The following is a 22,814-nucleotide window of genomic DNA, read 5'->3' as shown; positions in this document are numbered from 1 at the left end:
TGATCCCAGCTGCTGCAGCCAGACCCTGCTTCTCCCCTCCTTCCAGCCATCGCGGCCACTTTCTCTGCTGGGACGAGCCCCCAGCCGCCAGGAGATGGGGGCAGCGGGGTGTTCCTTCATAAGGAGGGAAAAGAGGAGAGCGACGAGCCAGGAAAAGACGAGGTGCTGCTCCCAGCTCTTCTGCCTGCACCCCCGGGAGGATGAGGAGCTGTCGCAGACGCCGGAGGTGCAGTCGTCTGCCTCCTTCTTTTAACTAAAGCATGGGACCCGCAGCCTTGAATCTCGAGGCAAGCTTAGCGTCCGCGACGCCTGGCTAATTAAAGTGGGATGTTTAATCAAAACTCGCATTCAGTCAGAAAACTGACGAAGCCAAACTGCTGACCATCGGTCGGCTTCCCACCGCAGCCACGGGAGCCCGACCTCGGGGCTCGGCGCTGCCTCAGCGGAGGACCAGGGGCTGCGGGGCCCTGCGATGGCAGGGAGCTGTGCAGATCCGCGCCGGGGGGCTCCTGCCTGGTCCCAGCAGGGACAAACGGCAGAAAAATCCCGCCCTCATCCCTTCCTCGTCCCTCCTTTACCCATCTGATACCCTCTCGTTCCCGCTGGGGCCGTCCCGGGGCTGACACAGCCTCGCTGCTCCTCGCTGCCTGCGAACCCCCAGCAGCGGCCCCGTGTCCCCGCTGCCTGTGTCTGTGCGTGGGCTGCCTGCTGGATAGCCCAGACCCTTTCCTTCGGTTCCTGAGCACACACGCCCCGAACGCACCGTATTTACTCCGACGAAGACAAGTAAACGAGCCCGCGGCGCCCTGCAACAACCCCAGGGCTGGTGGAGACCACTTTTGTTGCAGCCCACCGCAATCCTTCGGTGTCTTCGGAGGGCAATCAGGCAGCACAGGGCCCTGAAAGCTGGCCCGAGGCACCCGAGATCAGGGCCTGCTCCCTGGTCCACCCCACAGAAGACGAAATGCTCACAGAGCCCGTGGGGCCCGGCTGCTCCTGCTGCCGCAGCTGGGAGCTGCCAAGCAGATGATGCTCCGCACGTGCGAGGCAGGGTCTGGGGATCTGCAAAGCCGATTATCTCTGGGGCAGTTGACACAGGAGTTAATTCCAGGGCCTGCACAGGGCCCCCCGCATCTCGGGAAGAGGCAGAGATGCCGCTACACCCGCGGGAATTAATCCAAGACCCTGGTGGGACCTCCTAGGGGGGGACCAGGCAATCAGTCTTTCTGCCTGAGACCACGGGAGAAGCTGTTCAGCTTTACTGACAGCTCCTCTAGCTGCTTTTTCATTACGGCTTTTTCGTTAAAAAAAAGGCTGAGGGCTCCCAACGCCCACAAAGAGCAGGACACCGGCTACGCTGTGCGCACAGGGAATTTTCCTCCCGCAGCCCCCTCCTTACTCTCCTTTTCCCCTGTCGCCGTGCAGCAACACTGCAGGAGCCGCGCGCCAGGTGAGGATGGAGGCAGGGCAGAACTCAGCCGGCAAAAAATCCTCAGGAGCCCTCTGCCTGCCAGGCAGCCGGCTGCCTGCAGCCCTCCCTCGAGCTGGGGGGCACGGGGCAGGGGGCTTTGCCCCATGCCAAGCCCCAAAGCCAGGCTGCTGCCGGCCACCTGCTAAAATTCGGTTAAAACCACTGATTTTTTTTGACAGCGTTGATAGAAGAACAGCAGAGCGGGCACGGGTGTCGCGGCGCGGAGCAGAAATTGTGTGCACAGATGGCCCCGGCCGCCGGCTTTGTTCAGGCGCACACTGGGGCAGTGTATTTCCTCAGCAGGCAGAAGCGATTGAAAGGCCCCAGCCTGGAAATAAGACAAGGATATATTCTTCCCAAGCACAATGACCTTGCTGAAACCCCTTCATAGTAGCCCCGGGGTTCCCTGCTCCGGGGAGCACACGCGGCGCTCTGCCTCCTCGCAGCCTCGCTGCGGGCGATGCCGAGTTTCTAAAAAATTTAGGCTGGTGTCAGGGATGCTGAGACATCCATCAGCCCATCCGTACCAGCAGGGTGAGCTGCCCAGCCCAGCTCCCTGCCTGGCTGAGGGCTGCAGCTCCCGCCCAGAGCCCTGCACACACAGCTGAGGGATTGGGGTCGGCTGGGCTCAGCCCCAGGCTCCCCTCTGAAAGGAAAGGACGTTTCTGGTGTTTGGGAAGCTACCTGCTGCGACTTGGTCGCCAGCCCCTGGAACTGTACCCCAGCCGGCACCGGGCACGCTGCTGGAAGTAATAGGCTTAGGGGAAAAACCATCAATTATTCTCTTTTCATGGATTCTAATGCGCTTAATTGTCACGCCAAAAGGGCTGGAGAATAACTGGGGCCTGCAGAGCCCTGCCGGGAGCAGCACTGGGGACAGAGCCGAGCTGGTGCGTGGTTTGGGGGGGGGCAGGCAGGATGCTGCTCCTTCCCCCTGGAGCAGCACAGCACCCCGCTGAGCTGCCGACCCGTGGGCTCAGTCCAACCCGATGCTTCCCGGCTCGCAGGACTGCCAGGACATCATAAAATACACATATAACATCAATTAGAATATATAATATCGTTTAGAATATAAAAAATCAATCATAATATATCCTAACTGAATATATCCTAACTGAAACCAGGACAATATGTAATACAAATTATCTTATATTAATAACGAAAAAACACAAAAAATATAAAAATATTAAAATATTTGTATTATAATATTAATAATGAAAATAAGGCAAGGCAAGAGAGGGGCTGCAGAGAGGGACCGATGGCAGCAGGGCACGGCAGGACGCCACCTCGGACACCTGCAGCTAACGGGGCCACTGACCTGGAGGCACGGAGTAAGGGGGTGGGTTGTGGCCGGGGGGCACTTAGGTAGGGCACGGGATAACACGACCCGTGCCGGGGACATGGCCACGCCAGGGACACAGCATGACCCACACGACAAATAAACGACGGCGGGGGCAATCGGGAGAGGTGGGGACCGCTCCTTGCGGCGTGGATGTGTTGAAGGCGCTCTCCTCGCTTTGATACAGGATGTAGTGCTTGCTTTGATTTTTAGGGAGAAGAAATGCGGGCAGCAAGGTATTAGTAACAGCCCTTTGATGCCGCCCAATTAATTCCTGTTCTCCTTCATTCACGCTCGGCACCAAACCACCTCAGCTTCTCACCGACAAAACCTAACGCGCGGCCCTTTGAAATCACAGAGGGAAACGCCAGCTCCTTTGGAGGGGTGCTGAGAAAAACAAGGGCCCGCTGCCTGCCCGCGGGTACGCAGCAAGGGTGGGAAGCTATTTAAAAAAAGGGCCGACTACTGCAGGCCGACGGCGGCGGATCCTGGGGCAAGCAGGTCCCTCCCGAAGCAGGGGAGACGAGGCTCCCCTTCATGCCGGCGCTGAGGCACGTCTGGAGGAGCACGGCCCTGATGATGGCTGGGTGCAGCCGCCAGCTGGGAGCCCGCTGATCCGTAGCTGCTGGCATTTAGCTGGCAGGTAGCTGCTGTGTGCCGGTGGCGTTTCCTAAGCGCCCTGGGAGCGCAGGGCTCGTTTGCCGCGGGTCGGCGTCGGTGTGTTCCCGGAGATGAACGAGGCTGGCGAGAGGCGGAGGACAACCCGCAGCTGATCGGTGCTTTCTCCAGGCTCCTTCCCCTCCCCTGCCAGGCGCAGCTCAGCATCCCCAGGCTGTGCCCTCGGCGGGCGGAGGTGCTCGCAGCTCCCCTGGACCAGTGCTTTCGGACACGTCCCCGAGCAGGCGGTCTGGTTCCTTGCAAGGGATGTCTTTTGCAGGCAGAATCAGCGCCAAACTCCACCGAGGCTCCCCTCTGCAGGAGCTGGGAGGAGATTATCCTCTCCTGGGTAGCTGGATTCATCTGGAGCTGAACCCAGCTGGAGGGATCCGGAAACGAGAGAGGAGATGGGCGCGGATCCAGGCTGCTGAGAGCTCCCCGTGCCCTCGTGCCAAGAGAGGAGAACCACAGATGAGGAGGAGAGAGCGCCCCAACTGCTCACCGCTCCGGCCACGCAGCAGTGTCGGGCGCAGCACCACCCAGCACGGCCCATCAGCCTCGTTAGCACGCCCAGCTAATTGGCCTGGGTGCAGCTGCACGCCGTTTGGGCCGTGTCACCGGAGTTGCACCGTGGCCTCGTGCTTGAGATGAGCAGGCTGGGCTTGAGCCCAGGTGGCAAAGAAAATGGCCTGAAATCAGCCAGGGCAGGCCTAAGAGCATGGGTATCGACATACCGAGCTGGCATCCCCCTAGTGCCACCCGGGCTGCCTGGGGAAAAGGCAGATCCGGGCCTCCCCGACAGATTTCCCTCTCCTAAGGATGATAAAGGGCAGGACAACTTGCAGACGGACTGCTAGGAAAAAACACAAGCCTGTGCTGAAGGGAAACTGCAGAAATTGGCTTCCCGGTGCCCCAGCAAGTGCGGTGCACCTTACTCGGAGCTGCTGCTAGACGCCGTTTCCCTTTGGAGCCCTCCCAATGCAGAACCAGCCCCGAGCGAGCATCCAGGAGGGAAACAGAAAGACGGTTTATTGACAGAGTTACCCACCCGTCTGGTGCGCAGTCGCTGGGGCAGCCAGCGCACCGAAAATATTGAGAGTAATAACATCCAGCCCATCCAGTTAGAATCGGCCTTGGAGAGCAGGGCTCAGCTCCTGGAGGAGGACTCTGCAGGTCAGGAGGAAGTGTCTCATCAAGCGAGATCCTCCACATCCCAGGCAATCACTGAAATAGCATTATTATTGTTTTAAAGAGTAATAAACCCAACGCACAGCCTTAATTAGAGAGAAGGCAGTTAATAAAGCCAGACACTGCATTTCCTGAGAAGTCTGCTCGGCAGCTAATCTCTGCAGCAGCTGATCCCTGCCCAGGTCTCTGCTCCTCGTGGCATTTTCCCTTGGCTCTCAACAAGCCTCCGAGCCCTGGATTCCTGCTTCCCAGACCCAAGGGAGCGGTGTGAGGCCCTCGCTGTGTCCCCCGAGCTCCGGGACAGCCCCACACGCAGCCTCCCCCGGCGCTGCCTGTCACCCGACCGCTGGGACACGGTGGCCGCGTCTCCAGCTCGGCCACCCAGTGCCAGAAGGGGCTCGAGAATGGGTGTGCGATGGGATGAGCTGCTGGCGACACCAGGGGACCGACCTGGCTCCCCGGGGAGAGCTGTGAAACGCTCTTACTTACGCAGAACAAACGGGCACCAGGGGAAGGGCTGCCAGAAAAGGTCGAGGAGCTCTGAAACGCTTCTGGTCGGGGCAGGTTTGGGTCTGGCTAGGTGGGCACGGCACGAACTGCCGCTGCTGCTTCTTATGCAAAGAAATTAAAGATGTTCCTGCAAACAGCAGGGTAAATCCCACCGGACAAACCCTATCTGTTTTCCTCCACACTGCACGGAAAAACACGTACGCAAAGGCTCAGGTTATGGTCCCAAGGGCCTGTTCCGCACACAAAACAAAGGCACTGTGGGTGCACAAGCGTGCAAACAAGACAAGACCACCACCCTGCAGTCTAAGCTGCCAGGAGATCAGCACAGCCAGTTTTTGGGGTTGCAGTTAGTGCAGGAGCGTGGCTGCAAGCACCAAGTGCCCCCCAGGCACCCAGACCCGTGCCCAGGAAGGTGCCCACCACAGACCTTACTCTTGCTGCCTTAAAACCGTGCCCCATTTGCCTCCAGCCCAATTATCCCCTCCCCACTCAGCCTCCCTGCACGGCTCCTCGCACTCCAGCTCCGCCATCCCATTATTGCATTAAGTCTTTAAATCTGATTACTTTGGAGTTAAATTTAAACCCGATTAACTGCACAAACAATGATTTTTACCAACCCTTCCCCAAACACAGGGGCATCTGAGAAAGCAGGCTGCAAGCCCCACGGGGTGATTCCTCCTCCTGCATTTGGTGCGTTGGCCACCCTTTTGTCTCGCCCCATAGCCTTTAATAACCATCTGCGTGCTGCAGCCCGGTGCGGCCGTAAATAGGCTTGACAGCCAGCCAGCACCTTGACTTTGCTTTGACATTTAATTGCCTAGAAATGCAAACTGCATCGGAGCAGGACCCACCGGGGCAGGAAGGCACACCCAGGGTGGCGGTCGGCCGGCAGCCGCTGCTCCTGTAGGGCTGGGGTGAGAAAACTTCATCTGCTGGGGCTGGCGTGAGCGACTCAGCACCACTGCTGATGGTGGCCACGAGGTCCCCCCGTGGAGGGCAGCTATGGGGCGAGCTCAGGGTGGTCCTGATGTGTTGTCTGCAGGCCCGGAGCCCAAGCCCTGCTCTAGCACAGAGGACCAGCTGGGCAAGCCCACGTCTATCACCTCCTGTTGGTGCAGACCAGAGCGTTCCAGAGCTCCCTCCCGCCCAACTCTTACCTTGGCCCAACCGAAGTCCCACCCAGCTACGAGATCCTGCATTTTCTGTGAGGGCTCCCTTCTGGATATTTGCTCTCAGCCACCTTGCAGAAGGCAGGCTGGCATGTATTGGAGTGAACCACATCAGCACTGGAGGGCTGCAGCCCCCAGCTGGTCCCTTCCATCGCCGTCCCAAGACGAAAGGCTCTCAGCCTTGGGCTGCCTTTCCCAGTTTAACATTCCCCAGTGCGATACTGGCTAGCACCTGCTGAAGGAGGCGGTATTTGGTGTCACTAGCACTTCTACTGGCTATTATGCCCAAATTCCTAATGACAAAACCTACTGTGGCAGAAGGGGAAACGTAACTACGCTTCCACCACTACAACTTCAGGCCAAACACCTTGTCGTGCTCATGAAAATGCAAAGCCTGCGACTGCCTGCAGTAACCTTGAAGACCATCCTCACAGTTTCCCCCTCCAACCTCTCCGTTGGAGCCTCCAGTTCTTTCCTGTTTTCCCCTCCAGCCCCACGGTCACCCCGGCTGCTCTCCCGTGTGCTATGAGCGCTGTCACCGTCCTCCAGCCGCACCGGCGCCGGGCTGAACAACGTCATGGCTGCGGAGGACAGCAACCCCCTGTGCTCCCAGGGAGACGCCCCTGCCTTTCTTCGGGAGATCAGGAGTGAATCTCTCCTACTGCCAGGACCCTCTTTTGGAGAGGTTCTCGTATGCTCCTCCGAGGTCTTTGATCAGCCGTGCCGTGACCAATAAAGCACGGGGTACCGTCTCCCAGCAAATACCCCACTGCCCGCCTGTCCATAGAGGACGCAGCAAACCCCCTTGCTTCTCTGACATTTTTAGGAGGATGTGGGTTCTTTATTCATTTTCTTTTTCTAAACGTAGCCCTTGGCTAGTGCTTTAAAGCTCGTGTTTAACGCTGAAGGCCTGGTTAAATCCCCAGAGCCGCTCTGCGTAACGAGCAGCCCAGCGCCGTCAGCCGAACAGGGCTTGGGGGAGCCGAGCGGTTCTAGCAGCTATCCTGGGCTCTCCCTCACGGCCAGGAAGGAGCAGTGGGCTGGGGTCTGCCACCAGCCCCGTGAGATGAGCCCACCTCATTTACCGAGTCCCTCTCATTTACCCAACCCACCCCATTTGCCGGCCAGCCCGCTCAGCACAGACAGTACCAACGCCGGGACATCGCTGCCTTACCGGCACTCGCCGGCAGACAAGACTCCGCTGGCAGCAGAACTTATTAATTAATTAATTATTCCTAATTTTATGCTTTCTGCTTTTGATACGATTGCTGCTACCAGGCAGCCCCAGCAGCAGCGGGAGGCGGGATGTCACGACGCACGTGGATCGATCGGCCTCTGGGCTTCGCTCTGAATTTCGCGAAGACTTAAAACCTCCGAGGTGTTCAGCTTCCACCTCTCCTGATACGATTTGGGAAGGGGCTCCGTGGAAAGCCCACTCCCTTGTGCTTGGGGGACGTGTTTCAAGTGGCCTCCCGGGAGCCCCGCTAAGATTTTCAGTGGAAATCAGAGTGGCACAGGTGACAAAAGCCTTCAAAGGTGGCGTGAAACTACGACGGAGGTGGGCAGGGAAGGAGGATATCGTTACCAGGACGTCCAACCAGACTGGAGGGATTATGAGAAGATTGTAGACCCATTAATAACAACGGAAGAATAATAAATCAATAATTTGCGAAGAGCTGGGCTAATGCGTGCCTTAAAAAAATTATTATTTAATAAGAAAGGACGAATGGCTAATTAGGAAGTAACGAAGGACCTGTCAGCGTGCCTACGGCGAGCGAGGAGGCGAGGGGACCCGGAGCTCAGAGCTGAAGGCTGCCCGAATCGCTGGGGCCGAGCAATTCATCTCGGTGCCACGAGGAGAGCAGTTAATGGACTCGCTGAATCATTCAGGAGTATTTATGAAGAAGTGGAGAACCCAGGGAGTACCAAGGGACGGGAGGGGGCAATAATTCACGTTTCCTCCAGTAATAGTTTTTTGTTTTTTTTTTTAAAGGAAAGAAAGAAGTGCTCCCAAGACCTTAAAGAAAGGAGCAAGGACAGGCGCTGGACTGCAACGGGGCAGAGACCACCAGAGCCCCAGGGAGAGGGAACTTGGCACAGGCCGATGGAGGAGGGGGAAAGATGGGCAAGGCAGGAGAAAGAGGGCAGCAGCAAGAGAGGGAGGCAAGTCTCAGGGAGGACAAGCAAACACCTCAGTCCACAAGACCCTGGCCATGTGCTCACACCGTGCCCAGGATTTCTTCCAGCTGACGATGGCCCCTTTGAAGGCCCGGCCACATCTACCTCCAGCTTCCATCCTGGTCGTGAGGGGGAGCAGAAGGCAGTTCTCCTTTACCTCCGCAGACCGCCTCGCAGGAGGCTCTGCTCCCTCATTCTGTTACAAACATGAGCAGGTCTAACGTGGGATAGGAAATCATTTAATCCCTTAGCAGCTGGGATGGGGGCGAGGCACCCAGTGCCCTGAGGAGCCCAAGGACCAGGCGTGGGATGCACAGCACCTCCTGGTCAGCAGAGACCAGAAAAACAGCAGCCCATCACCTCGGTCTCTGTCCCTCCCGTTGCAAAGAAACAAACCAGTGGGAACGTACTTTAATGTGACGGCTGTCGAGGTAGAGGAAACAATGCAGAAACTCTCATCATTTAAGTATGAGTGGGGAAGGAGGAAATGAGAGGTTTAGTTCGCAGGGGGCACACCAAGTGGCAGCTCAACTTCTAAGTCAGGGGCCGCAGATGGGATCAGCAGGCAGCATCTCGAAGGGCACACAAGGCGTTGCAGCACTTCACTTTCAACAAAATAAAACGCTTTTACACCATAAATGTACAAACACGTTAGGAAGTGATAAATTTGACACCTCTTTTACAACAAATATGTATTTAAAAGGGTCTACGGAGACCCTGTGCCATGCGTTTTGACAGGCAGAGACCACTCAACTTGCAAAGTGGGCAAAGAGCCCCACTTCCCACTTGGCTGAAGAGCTCTTCTTAAGTCACGGTGTAATTTAGAGGAAAGTAACTTCCAACAAACCCTCTGAGGGTTTAAAACTCTTGGGAAGGAGGTGCTTTGCTAATATTTATAAGCTCAGCTTCAAACGCAGCACCGCGCTGGCCAGCTCGCAGGGATGGCGCTCGGCGGCTCGGGAGCTCTTCTCCAGTTCTCAGCTCTGTCGCGGCGAAAACAAACTTTAAAGAGAATGGGAGAGGATCGGCTGGGTGCGGAGAGCAAACACAGCACGGCGTGCTGGCAGGGCCGGGAGCAGCTTGCTGAAATGCTCTTTGTTCTCCCCGCTGCTGGGCTACGTGGACGAGCAGCAGCAGAGGGGAATCTCGGATGAGTTTCACTCCTCCCGCTGCTTAATGCACAGCAAGGGGCCCCTGCTCAGGACACGGTGCAATCGAGCAGCACCTGTACACGAAGCAGAGGGGCTTCACGTAGTGTGGAAGTGCTAACGGTGCTGTGACCAGCATCGGTTTCATCAGGCAGGCTCGTGGGGTGCAGAAGAGGATGCAGAGACTCCTGCAGGTGTCTGAGCTGCGGCATCCACCCTGCAGATGCGGCTGAACAGAGCCAGCCTAGTGGGATTAGCCCAGTGCTCTGCCTGAGCTCATTAGCCCTGACTCTTAATTAGCTCCCAAGCATCGGCCCGGGTGGCCCTGCTGTGACCCCCCGGGTTTCACACGTGCAGAGAAGGAGCTCGGGTCTGACCCGGCCTCTCCCAGCTGAGCTCGCTCGCTGGAAACCGGTGGGAAACGACCCCGGGGCTTGCTGCAGGGAGCACGTGCAGCGGCTGTGCCGAGCCGGGGCCAAAACCGCCTCTGAGCAGGACAAAGGGGCCCTTCTCCTCCTGCCCGGCCGCTCTTCCTCTGCCCATCACGTGCAGGTTGTGGCATCCCCTGGGAACAGAGCGCCCGCATCCTGCCCCGTCGAGGGCAGCGGTGCTGCTGGTGCTCAGCTGCAGGCTCCGGCTGTTACCGAGCACACACCGAAAACATCCATCTATGCATCAGCCGTCTGCTTTTCAGACATTCCCGGGAACAAGAAGGTAGATCGATGTATTTATGCACGTGCGAAATGGTACGTAACAGCTTATTGCCTTCAAGCTGTTCTATAAATTACCTACCGGCCGCGGGTACATCTCCAGAGCCAAATTCCCCCAGCCTTACGCTGAAGGAGTACGTCGCTTCGAGCCACCACCGTTACTCCCAACAGCAGGGATGGCTGCACGAAGGAAGGGAGCAGATACGTCCCTAAATTACTCACCCATCCCACCCCTGCACTACCACTCAGATCTCCGGGCTCCTTCCGACTGCAGCTGCAAATCCGCTCGGAGACCCCCAAGCCAAGCAAACCGTCTGTTTAAACCAAATGGCTGCAATATAATAAATATTGATCCTGTAAACATTTTGCTGAGGTTAAAAGCTTTTCACAGAGGCAGTCATTAGGCGCATAGCTCTGCTCTGTACCCCCGGCAGGCACGGTCATCGATAGGTGGTGGATGACAGCAGAGAGCCGGGCAGCCCGAGTCAGCACGGCTCCGCGGCGCTCAGCGCCAGGTGACCACGTTGGGCCTGCAAGCTTCCTTGTATTTAGTCAAGGGAATGCATTTTGGGGCACGTTCAAGTAAAGCGGATGGTTTCTCAGGTTCGGGAAAGGGCCTTTGGAGGGAAGGCACCACGAAGCACAACCCCTGCCCGGCTGCTTCTGAACAGTTCAGCGCAGGGCGGCTGCACGAATATAACCTCTGCTCGTACGCCTTCTTTTTAAATTACCCTCGTTTCACTCTTTATAAGGCACGAGGTGATGAAAACCATGTTCGCCAGAAGGGGATCGTTCCACGACCAGCTCACCCACCTGCAGACGGCCGTGCGTAAATCCCGCTGCCTTCGGGCAGCTCTGGTGATCTCTGCTGCAAAGCTCCGGGCCACATGCTGGGTGAGGACAAACGCCGCCACCCACCCTCCCAGTGCCGGCTTCCCGATTAAATCTGAGCTCAAATGGCCGATTTTCTGGCTAGCACCTTGCCTTTCATTTGACAGTATAATTACTCTCTGTAGCAGGGGGTCTCCGCCAATTAACTGGAAAGGAACCAAGCGCCGAGGAACCCTTGTGGACGGGGGGATGATGAAGCACTCAGCGGCGTGCTGCCGACAGCGCCGACTGCACATGGACTAGCAGCATCCTCTAGACCCACTCGGGGGACAAATTTCAGACATAACGGGCACTTTTGACTGCCTTAAAACTTTAAAGAAGCCACTTAAAGTGGTTCTCAGGGTGTGAGCACGAGGTACTCAGAGAAATTCACATGAGAGTTAATAAAGGCATAGCAAGTTCGAGGCACCCAAAAGCAGGAGTTGCCTGTGGACATCGTGGCTTACAATTAAGGTTAAAATACAAATTGTGGCACACAGAGCAGAGCTGGAACAAACCACGGCACTCGATGGCATTCGACGGCACCGCCTGCACGAGGCCTTAGCTGTATCTGAAGTCTCTGAGGCTCTGCACATTTTGCCACTGCAGACCCAGCTGGCATCAAGCGGGGATCTCTCCGGAGCCACGGACTGGTTTTAAAAAACTCGTCTCCTGGATCTGACGTGCCTCATGACAACTACAACAATTCACAGCTTTCTGGAAGCTGGATCCGATGGCAGGAAGGACCCCTATTCACCATACCCACCGTGCCTCTGCAGAGCTGCAAGCAGTCCCAGGAGCTGCAGCAGCCCCATAAAGGTGTCCTGTCTCGGTACTTCATGCCCAGCACCTTCAGACGGCCTGAGAGCAGCCAGATGTCGCTCCCCGACACCGTCTGCTCACAGGTGAGCCTGCGCCAAGCAGCCACCAGCACCCAGGGAGCTACAGAACTCTTGAGGTCAAACCTGGGAAGCACGAGCTAAACGCCAGCTGAGGCAGCACACGAACAGCTCCGTGAGCTCTGACACCCTTCCCTCTGACAACCTGCTCGCATAATCTCGGGAGATCACCGCGAGGACACGGCTTGTTCCCCTCCTGCTGCATTTCACTGTGCCCTCACTCGCTGTGCACTAAGAACCGTGCTATGGCTGAAGAAATATCTCATGCCTGAGCAGAAATGAGGTTGTTTCCAAGCCAAACCCACCTGCACTGGTTGTCACGGCACACCGGAGCCCACCGACCCGCCTGAACCCCCAAACGACTCCAGTTCAATCACAACCATGGTTCAAGCCAGATTTTAGTCTCGCTTACAGGCAGAGCTCCTTAAACTCCCTTCAGAGCTAGAGGAAAGAGGATATTTCTCCCAAGAGCATTAGGAAAGCAGTCGAGCAGCCTCCGAACCAGCGCTCCACTTCCCCCTGCCGCTGCCCAGCTGCACGGTGGGGAAGGAGCAGGCAGCTGGGATCCCACCTCGCTCCTGCCCGGCAGGAGATGTGCTCCTCCTGGGCATCCCACGGGCACGAGGCACGTCCCCACGTGGTCACGGAGGGATCGGGACCCCAGCCACAGCTGGCACAGGGGCTGAAGGCACGTGCCCGGGGCACGGCGACACGAGCCAGAAACCCGCTGCGGCAGGCAGGCAGCCAGCCCGACGCTCGGCAGCGTGCGCCCGTGGGGGCGAGCTGGCTCGAGAAGCGAGTAGGGGCCCTCCCGAGCTGCTGCAGCCTGTCCTTCACCCCTCAACAGGAGAGCAAGAGAGCCATGGGCGGATCGACCCACCGGTCCTCTGGTCGGCAGCTCCCGGAGCCCAGCACGAGGCACTTCGCCTCCCCAGGCCCCGCACCGGCATTTCTGGTCACTAGTGGCGTCCCCCAGGGCTCAGTGCTGGGGCCGGTCCTCTTCAATATCTTTATCGATGACCTGGACGAGGGGATCGAGTGCACCCTCAGTAAGTTTGCAGATGACACCAAGTTAGGTGCGTGTGTCGATCTGCTCGAGGGCAGGAAGGCTCTGCAGGAGGATCTGGATAGGCTGGACCGATGGGCTGAGGTCAACTGTATGACGTTCAACAAGGCCAAGTGCCGGGTCCTGCACCTGGGGCGCAACAACCCCAAGCAGAGCTACAGGCTGGGAGATGAGTGGTTGGAAAGCTGCCTGGCCGAGAAGGACCTGGGAATACTGGTTGATAGTCGGCTGAATATGAGCCAGCAGTGTGCTCAGGTGGCCAAGAAGGCCAACAGCATCCTGGCTTGTATCAGAAGCAGTGTGGCCAGCAGGGCTAGGGAGGTGATTGTCCCCCTGTACTCGGCTCTGGTGAGGCCGCACCTCGAGTACTGTGTTCAGTTTTGGGCCCCTCGCTACAAGAAGGACATGGAGGTGCTCGAGCGAGTCCAGAGAAGGGCGACGAGGCTGGTGAGGGGTCTGGAGAACAAGTCTTACGAGGAGCGGCTGAGGGAGCTGGGCTTGTTCAGCCTGGAGAAGAGGAGGCTCAGGGGTGACCTTATCACACTCTACAGGTACCTTAAAGGAGGCTGTAGAGAGGTGGGGGTTGGTCTATTCTCCCACGTGCCTGGTGACAGGACGAGGGGGAATGGGCTCAAGTTGCGCCAGGGGAGGTTTAGGTTGGATATTAGGAAGAACTTCTTTACCGAAAGGGTTATTAAGCATTGGAACGGGCTGCCCAGGGAAGTGGTTGAGTCCCCATCGCTGGAGGTCTTTAAGAGACGTTTAGATGTAGAGCTTAGTGATCTGGCTGAGTGGATGACTTGTTAGTGTTAGGACAGAGGTTGGACTGGGTGATCTTGGAGGTCTCTTCCAACCCAGACGATCCTGTGATCCTGTGATCCATCACCCACAGGGCGCAGGGGAAGAAGGGGCAGCGCTTGGCTCCCCTCTGTCCTGCCCATCAGCCCGAGGGCAAAATTTAAAATGATTCCAAGCAAAGCTCTTTGGGAGTAAGGGATTTCTTAGTCAGTAATGAGTTGTTGCTGCTGGGCTCCAGGGGAGGTGAGAAATAATCTCATAGATGAGGAACTGCATCGAGGCGCTAGCTCTGAGTCACCGAGCTGCGGCTGGCTGTGGCACAGACCCGGTCGGGTCCTCATCTCCAGAGAATTTGATGTTGGGGTGGAAAAAGCACTGCTACAGGATGGGAAGAGGACAACTTGGCCATGTCTGAACTGCACGAGCCGAGCCACCGCTGCTCCTCCTGGACAAGGCCCTCGCGAAGAGCTGGCTGTGATGGAAGGTGGCATAAGGGGCAGTCGGAGGAACCACAAAGGAGCACCAACACGATACACGTGGGGACAGTCAAAGGCACTTTTCTTCCTCAGACAGCAAGACTGGGCCCGTGCTGGCTCTGCCATGAAGGTCAAGGCTTGTTTTACACTGCCACTTTGCACCCTGCCGAAGGGAGAGCCCTGCCCCAAGGAAACAGGGTGACATTTGTCACCCCGAGCCAAGGACAATGCCGGCTCTCACACTGCATGGAGCTGACCCGATGCCGTTTGCACACGAAGGGCTCTCAGCAGTTCGCCATTTCTGACGCCCCAACTCACAAAAGCTTTTAGCCATGCCCTGCAATCCCTGCGACTTCCATTCCGCACTAAGCACAACGCACGTGCTCTCCCGGGGAGGGAGGCTGCAGCTCCCCTTATGGCCTCGGAGGGACTTCATCACAGCTGTCGCGCCCTCTGCTTCGTGCAAAGCTCTCAGAATATTACGGCAAAGGTGCCTGGATATTTACCTGCGTTAGAGGACGACCAGGCTGCTGGGCTGGAGGAGAGGGGCTGTGCTGAACGTGCATTTGTAAGAGGCAGCTTTGGACAAGATAGAGGAGTCCAGGTTAGGGAAGAAGGACAGACCAGGGAGCCTCATGAGTTATTTGGCCAGGATCACGAGGCCGAATCTCAGCAGGGACCCTTGTTCTGTAAGCCGCCCCACACCAGAGGTCCCAGAGCACTGGCTTACCAACCTGCAGTCTTTTTGGTACAGCTGGAACCGTCCTTTAGAACTTGAGAGCCTTTCGTCCTGAGCCTTGGTCGGACGCTTCACCCTCTTCACAGGGAGCGGACTTGCAGCACGCCGCCCTCTGCCATCCTTCTCGTACGTGACCTGAGCTAGGTTCACCAGGGATTGACACCGCTGGCTTTGTTTGGCTTCCTCTAAATAGCCATTTATCCCATCCATCCCAGCAGGACGATCTGAATGGGCACGGAGCGAGCTGGCTTACCTATAAGCTAATTGAACAATTCAGACAGTGAAGGCACAACGCATACCCGGCCACGCAGAGTGCCTTCCCCAAGAAAAACAGAGCAGGGAACAGGGCAGGAGATGCAGTGATCTACCTTTTAATTTTTAATTACCCGTTGATATAGCCAGGGAGACCATGGGCAAATCAAAATTGGTCTGCTTTAGAAGAATAAGTACGTGAATCATACAAAGAGGTGATGCGGGACGTTTCTTCAGCCTTTAGGAAAGAAAATGAGAATATCTCCAAGTGCTATGCGCTGGCTCTCTAGAAAGCACGCTACAAGCCTCCTCAGTTCCTCTAATAAACATTTTTTAATTCCTTAACCAAATATGAGTTGTTAAAAAAAAAAACAACAACCACATATCATTGTGAAGATGCACGATGGGATTGTGTTCACCTGCAGACCAGGTTCTAACAAGAGACACCAAGCAAGGTTTTCACTGTAAAAACCTGAACTTTGGGGCGCTTTATTTAGGACAGCGGAAAGCAGCAAAGTGGAGAGCAGCAGCATAAGCCTCTGGAGAACGTGTTTCTGACCAAGATCCGCCCCGCACCGCTGTTAGCTGCAGTGCTGGCTGCTGGCACAGCTTGCAACGCCGGTAAACAAACAGCAATGCCTTTTCTCACTCTCATATCATTTACTTAACACCAGGAGCAGTGTTTGCTCTTAATGCTTCCTAATTCTCCTGGTTTTCCAGCTATGGATGCAGTGTCAGGAGACTCCCTGGATGACACACTGCCACCTGTTGACATTTCCGGGAGAACAAGACAAGAATTAGTCCCTGGGCTCATTTTTCACTGCTGGATTTTCACTCGTCTCACCTGAGGTGCTCCTGACTCCCACCACTATAAGCTCAGCCACAATTACCAAGTTCATGGGATCCTTCATTTGCAAAGTGGTCAGAATTAAAAATCCAACATACCTCCATGTGGAAAGAATGGAAAAGGGTTGAGATATCCAGGGCACAGGAACTTTTGGATGGCGCAGCACAGCGTTGCCCTCTCAAGTCCCTGTACTTTAGGGCTTCCCACTGGAACTGATGGAGCCACAGTGATTTACACACACTCCAGGACAGCCCTGGGCCCATTTTCAGCTGCACAGACCTAAGCGGATGCCTCCTGGCATCTAGGGGATGCCGCATTAGCTCCAAGAACATGCTGCAGAACTTGCCGTCCCACGTTACCTGTGATTAATGGGCTATTCTTGGATGCTCCTTACTCTGTTAACCGAGGTAAGTGCAGAGGGAAGGGTGGCCCGACAGAAAGCTCTTTTCTAAACAAATGCTAATACAAGAAGGCAGCATCACCTGCAGGACACACGGAGCTGGCGTAAATCCACTGACCCCAGCGCCGTCCCTTGCTTTTTGTGGCTTCCAAGCACCTCAGCCTGCTTGGCGCCCCCAGGAAAACGCGCTGGGGGGGCTGCCTGGCGTTCCTGGGGAAGGAAGGAGACACCCCGCACTGCAGGTGGCAGCCGACAGAGCAAAGGCGCTGGGATTTGGCAGGGCCCTCGCAGCCAGGCTTGGGAAAGTGCAACGGGAGAAGATTAAGGATCCTCACTGCTTCAGTTTTAGCAGCAAATATTTTGCAAAAGCAAACAGGCCTTTGTGCGGCAGCAGCTCCCGGGGGTTTCCCACAGGCTGCAGGAATTCCTATGGGCCCAGCAGCAGCGCCGCAAGAAATCAGCCCCCAGAAATGTTCCTCGGCTGCCCCCAGGCAGAAAATGACAGGCGTGGGCAGGCTGCTCCCAGCCCCTGGTGTGCCCCAGACGCGCAATGCAGTCAGAGCCCATGGGATTTCTGGCTCGTAAAGGAGTTTCCCCTGCACCCCACCTGGGCCGGTGGCGGTCTGAAGGAGCCGAGGCTAATTAGCTGCTGCTAATTAGCTTCTGACCGCCAACAGTCGCTGCAGCTGGTTCAGCAGGGGGCTACCTTCAGTTTACAGGCTGGTCTCGACAGCAACCTGCGCGGAGATGCCACGGGGACTTGCAGTCTGAGGACAGTTTGTGTTTGCAGCCTGGGTAAACTCATCCCGGCCTGGAAAATCCTGGCTGAAAGTAAAACCGAGGGCACCGTGCACCTTCTGCTGGAGTCAGGACCTGTTCCTGCTTTGCCGCAAGAGGGTTCTGGACAGGCACCTCACCCGCTCCACTTTTAGCATCGAGGTAAAACAGAAAACAGCCCTGGCTTAAGGCAAAGGAATGGGAAAGGTGCTGGTGAGGAAAATAGGCTGAGCCCCACGAACCTCTGTAACGGAAACCCACAACCGTAACCCTTCGGTTTGTCTGAAAAAAATAAATATATATTTATATACACCACCGTTAGCGAGCCCTAGCAAGAGGGCCTCGAATGTGCAGCGAATGCACGATCCAGCTCCATCTTGTGTTTCTGCCTTTGACATGACAAGCGGCGCTACATCTTGTCAGGGTGAAATCCGACCGCTGCAATGTATGTACCAAACTAGGCCAATTCAGATTAAAACCCCGCTCCCCTCTCATCCCTCTCTGAATATTCACCCCTCTCCCAACAGCTGTCCTGGCAGGATGACAGGAAAAGCGAGGATTCCCCGCGACCTGTGCCCGGCTTAGAAACCCTAGCTCCCTGAATTATGCTTTACTGCATCTCAGCACTGATTATTCTGAAACCATCGTCTGCAAGAACCACACCATCAGCTCCCTTTCAGAGGGAAGGAAAAAACGGAGCCGTTCCCAAAGAGATGTGCAGAACCCCTTTGGTGTCCATCCCGAGGCAGAGCACACTGCACTTAGCAGCAGTGCCCAGGGCCGGGCAGGCAGGTAGCGATGCACAAACGCAGCTTTCAGCAGCAAACGTTCATCAAAGCACCCTCAGGTCATCGCAGACTCCAGCGAGAATCACAGATTCTTCTCAGGTCAGAAATTACGAGCACAGACGTACCACAAAGATTACTTAGCGCAGAGCAGCGTGGTAATCACAGGAGAGAAGCCAGGAGCCGACCCCTCTGTCCTTTCCTACGAGCTGCAGCGCTCCTTACAGCCACTCACCTCAGCAAAAGGACGAGGCGAAGGGGGACAGTCTCCTTCTTGGTGAGTCTGTCTGGCCGCCAGAGGCCTGTCCTCCTGCCCCAGAGTGACACAGAGGCGGTTTTGCAGGAGGCTCACCAGCTCCAGTCTGCAGGTGCCTTGGTTCCAACCAGGTCCCGAACTGATCCACGTGGTTTGGCGGTCCTGGTGGCTTGGTTCCAACCAGGTCCATAAAGCCTGACCCGTCCAAAGCCCTTGATTTTGTTACGCAGCCTCTCGGAGCACCCCTGAGCTCCGGCGGTGAAATCATTCCTCCAATTATACAACGCTGTCGTGTTTAACTCCAACCAACTTCTCCCCCTCCCCTACCACTGTGAAATGGCAGGAAATCCCTGCCCTGTCACGTCCAGAAAAACACACAGACTGCCGAAATGCAGGCTCACCTTCACTCTCCAATTTTCAAGACGATCAAGGAAATTGCACGAAAACCATCGGTTCAAGTAACACGGCAGTTCTGGGTCTGTTGGCTGCATCAGGGAAATACCACATCGATTCAGCCTCCGTGAAAAGGTACCTTGAAACGAAAGCTAACCACTCACCCATGAACGCGCCCTCCTAAAGACCACAGGGACAGAACCTGAAGTACCTGGGCGCACACCACGTTGCCCAGACGCCCACGTGCGCATCTCAGTGCCTCGCTGGACCCACATCAAAGCAGGAAGGCGTCGGGCTAGCGGGAGCACAGCGCCGCGGCCAAAGCCTTACAAAAAGGCCCGGCACCCGTGAGACTCCTCTTGTTTAAGACCACCGCTGAGCGCCAGAGCCGGCTCCTGTCCCGCTACGCGTCAGCACAGCCCCAACCCATTCATCCTTCGCTGGGCCAGGCGCCGGAGAACAGGCCGTTCCCGCGGGAGAGCTGGCGCCGGGATTTTAACGCGGCGAGCACGCACCGGGTTTCCTAGCGGGCAAGATGCTCACGGCGTCTGACAGCTACCGTGCTGGGGGAGAAGAGACTCCGTGCTCCCAGGAAAACGGGGCCAGGACAAGCTGCTTCCAGCAGCAACAGGCACCGCTGTACCCTTCCTCCCTCTGCAGTCCCCCTCGGCTCCAGCCTTCCCTCTCAAGCAGCACGGTGCCAAGCACCCACGGAGCCAGCACACGTCAGGGAGCCGCAGCCCAGCCGTTTGCATCCCCCGGGGAGCCACAAGCCAAAGCACAGCACAGAGATGCTCCCGGAGAGGGATCCCCCAGCCCCTTTCAGCAGGGTCACGCGTGTCCCCACCTCTCCCCGACTCCTCACCAAGGGGTCCCCCACCTCCTCCCGCCAGCACCCACGCGCTGGAGCAGGGGGGAATCATGTCAGTGTTCACGCAAGGAGTGCGGCACATCCCCTCGCGCCCCGTCCACCCACGCCCCCGTCCCCTCTGTCCCCACTCCCCCAGGGAGGTGAGCTGAGGTTAGCGCTGCGGGCAGGGCGGGAGGCGGCATGGACCGGGTGGCGCTGAGCCAACGTTGGCTGCGTCCCCACCTCCCGCGCTGGGACCCTCTCCTCCAGCGAGGACGCGTGTGGGAGCGAGCGCGCTCCAGCGCAGCTGATCAGCATGCAGGGACAGGCACCTCTCCCTGCTGCCGGCCCTCCTCCTCCTCCTCCCGATGACTCAGTGCGCAGGAGGAGGCAGGCAGCCCTTCCTCGGCGGCCCCGCGCCGCATCCCGTCCTCCGCCGCGATTTCACGCCTCCCTCCAGCCAGCAGCATCCTTCCCGCCTGCCTTCCCAGCTCCGCACCCCTGCCAGCCCCGGTGGGCATCGCCACGCGGTTTGGGGAGCATCTCCTGCCCTCCTCTGCACGAGGCCACCAAAAGCAGCAGGGTGAGGGTGCCGGGATGGGTGGGTGACGCTCACGAGAGGCAAGGGCGGACGGATGGCACGGGGGGACGGTGACCCCAACCGCGGTGGGACGGTGACCCCAGCGTGGGGGGACCACGACCCCAGTACATGCGGAGACCCCCCCACGCAGGGCTCGTCCCGGCACCGTGTCGGAGGCGAGGCAGCCCCGGGCTCACCTTGTGCAGCTTCCACATGGCGCCCAGCGCCTTGACCTCGTGGCTGGAGTGCTTGCCCTCCTCCAGGCACTGGTAGCAGACGGGGCTCTTGCACTGCACGCAGTACATGCTGTGGTTCTCCAGCTCGTGGTCCGTGCAGGTGGAGATCTTGCGGGGGCTGAGGCGCCGGCTCACCCGGCCTTGCGCCGGCGGCACCAGGCGATGCTTGGCCAGCGGGCCCCGCGGCGGGTGGCAGCGCAGGCGGCAGGGCTCGCAGTAGAAGACGTCGCACTGCTCGCACATGACGGCCGCCTCCTTGGGCGCCTTCTCGCACAGCTGGCAGCGCAGCGCGGCCGCCCGCCCTTGCTGGTAGCGGTCGATGACGGCCTCCAGAAGGCGGTTGCGGGGGAAACCTCGCAGGCCACGCTCGTCCAGGCCCAGGCTGCGGTGGCACTGCGGGCACGTCAGGCAGGCGCTGCGGGGCGGCGGCGGCGGGGCCAGGGCTGCGGGCGGCAGCGGCGGGGCGGCCGGGGGGAAGACGCGGACGCCGTTGGGGGACTTCTGGCAGGGGGTGGTGGGCGCGCTGGCGAAGCCGCCGTAGGAGCCGTAGCCGCTGTCGGCCTCGCTGTAGAGGCTCATCTTGTCCAGGTCCAGGTAGTCGTAGTCGGAGGCGGCCGAGCCCGAGGCGCGGCGGCTCTGCGGGGACTCCGACTCCGGCGTCTGCACCAGGATGTTGCGGGCGCACGCCTGGCACAGGTTGTGCGAGCAGGGCAGGATGATGGGCTCGCGGTAGAAGGAGCCGCACACCGGGCATTTCAGCTCCTCTTCCATCTCTTCCATAAGGGACCGGGGGAGAGCGGCGGCCGCGGCGCTGCCCGGGGTACGGGAGGGGGGGAAGCGGAGGGGAAGCTGAGCGGAGCCACCCGGCGCGACCCGCACCTCACCGCGCCTCGGCGCCGACTGCCGCCCGCCCGCCGCCCGCCCGCCGCGCGGCCCGCCCGGCCCCGCCCCGCGCCTCCCCATTGGTCCAACGCCGGCTAAGGGGGCGGGCGGAGCGTCGCCATTGGTTCTGCCGCCTGTCCGTCCGCCCTGCCGCCCTCCCACCGACCGGGCGCTGCGGGGGGCTCTCCTCAGGGCTGCGGAGCCGAGGCGAGGGGCCCGGCGGTGCGGTGGCGGCGGGGTCTTCTTCCTCCGCCGGCCTCCGCCGCCTCCCCGCTCCGTTACTGTGCCCCCGCCGCCCCGCCGCAGTCCCCTCAGCGCCCCAGGGGAGCATCCCCGTCAGCACCGGCTCCTCGCCGGCCCCCCGGGCAGCCCACGGTGCCCGCTCCCGCCCGCCCACAGGCCCGAGGGTGCCCCCCAAGATGGCGGCCGACCGCCGGCCCCTCAGTCAGCAAACGGGGGCTCGGGGCCGCGGTGCCCCGCTGGGTGCCAGGCGGGCGGCTTTTAGAGCGTTATTCTGTGATTCTGTGGTTGTTTTACACTCGTTTCACGTGCGGTGGGCTCTCTTCATGGGCTCTGTGGTGACAGAACCCAGCGCTGAGGGTGGCGCTGAGGTGGAACAGGTGCCTGGCAGCACAGCCCCCCGCTGGCCGCACACCGCAGGATGGCGTACAGCCCTCTCCTGGAATTTAATGCCCCCCTCCTTGCCTTTAAGAACTCCCTCCTTGCCTTTAAGAACTCCCTCCCTGCCTTTAAGACCTCCCTCCTTGCCTTTAAGAGCCCGCTCCTCCCATTTAAGAGCCCCCTCCTCCCATTTAAGAGCCCTTTCCAGGTCATGTTGCTGCTGCTGCTGCAGGGGCTTTGCAGGGCTGCAGGGTGCTGAGCCCCTGGGCCCTGGCTGAGCAGTGGTGGCAAAGGGCAGTAACAGAGCTCAAGTCCAGGCAGAACAAGAGTGTTTTGGGGGAAAATTTTGCATAGGATGGGATATGTGTGGTATGGGGGTCCCCTAGGACTCCTACTGACAGTATGACTTCATAATAAATGCAACACGCTATCAATAATTTGATAAATTTACATTTTGTCTATAAAATTAATGTGTTGATGTGCATGCTCATGCCATGTGCAGAGAGCGAGCATGGCCAGCTCTGTGCTGGGCAGCCCTCTCGATGCGCCGAGCACGGTCGAGCTTGCTCAGAGACCCCAGGGTGTCTCCCACCGCTAACCAGAGCAGCGCTTTTCAACCTTTCTTAACCCAAAGAAAGGCACCTGAGGTCTTAAAAATAACCTGGCAATGTGCAGTGCTGCATAGCGGCTCCTTTTCAGCCAGCTGAAAATTAAAAT

At 58.2% G+C, this 22,814-nt stretch overlaps 1 protein-coding gene across 21 annotated transcripts in view; it reads right to left on the bottom strand.

Annotated features, from left to right (window-relative positions):
* Positions 1-21,374, bottom strand: part of TRIM9 (tripartite motif containing 9) — a 45,605-nt gene extending 24,231 nt beyond the window's left edge. For all 21 annotated transcript variants that reach the window (XM_035551286.2, XM_035551283.2, XM_050710787.1 and 18 more), the window contains exon 1: positions 20,556-21,374. In XM_035551286.2, the coding sequence (XP_035407179.1) occupies positions 20,556-21,374 (819 nt within the window). The remainder of the gene's footprint in view (positions 1-20,555) is intronic.
* Positions 21,375-22,814: the final 1,440 nt, after the last annotated feature.

The sequence above is a fragment of the Cygnus atratus genome, chromosome 5, assembly GCF_013377495.2.
Source record: "Cygnus atratus isolate AKBS03 ecotype Queensland, Australia chromosome 5, CAtr_DNAZoo_HiC_assembly, whole genome shotgun sequence".
NCBI lineage: Eukaryota > Metazoa > Chordata > Aves > Anseriformes > Anatidae > Cygnus > Cygnus atratus.
The sequence above is the reverse complement of the archived record's forward strand: the minus strand, read 5'-3'. Positions and strand labels throughout refer to the sequence as shown.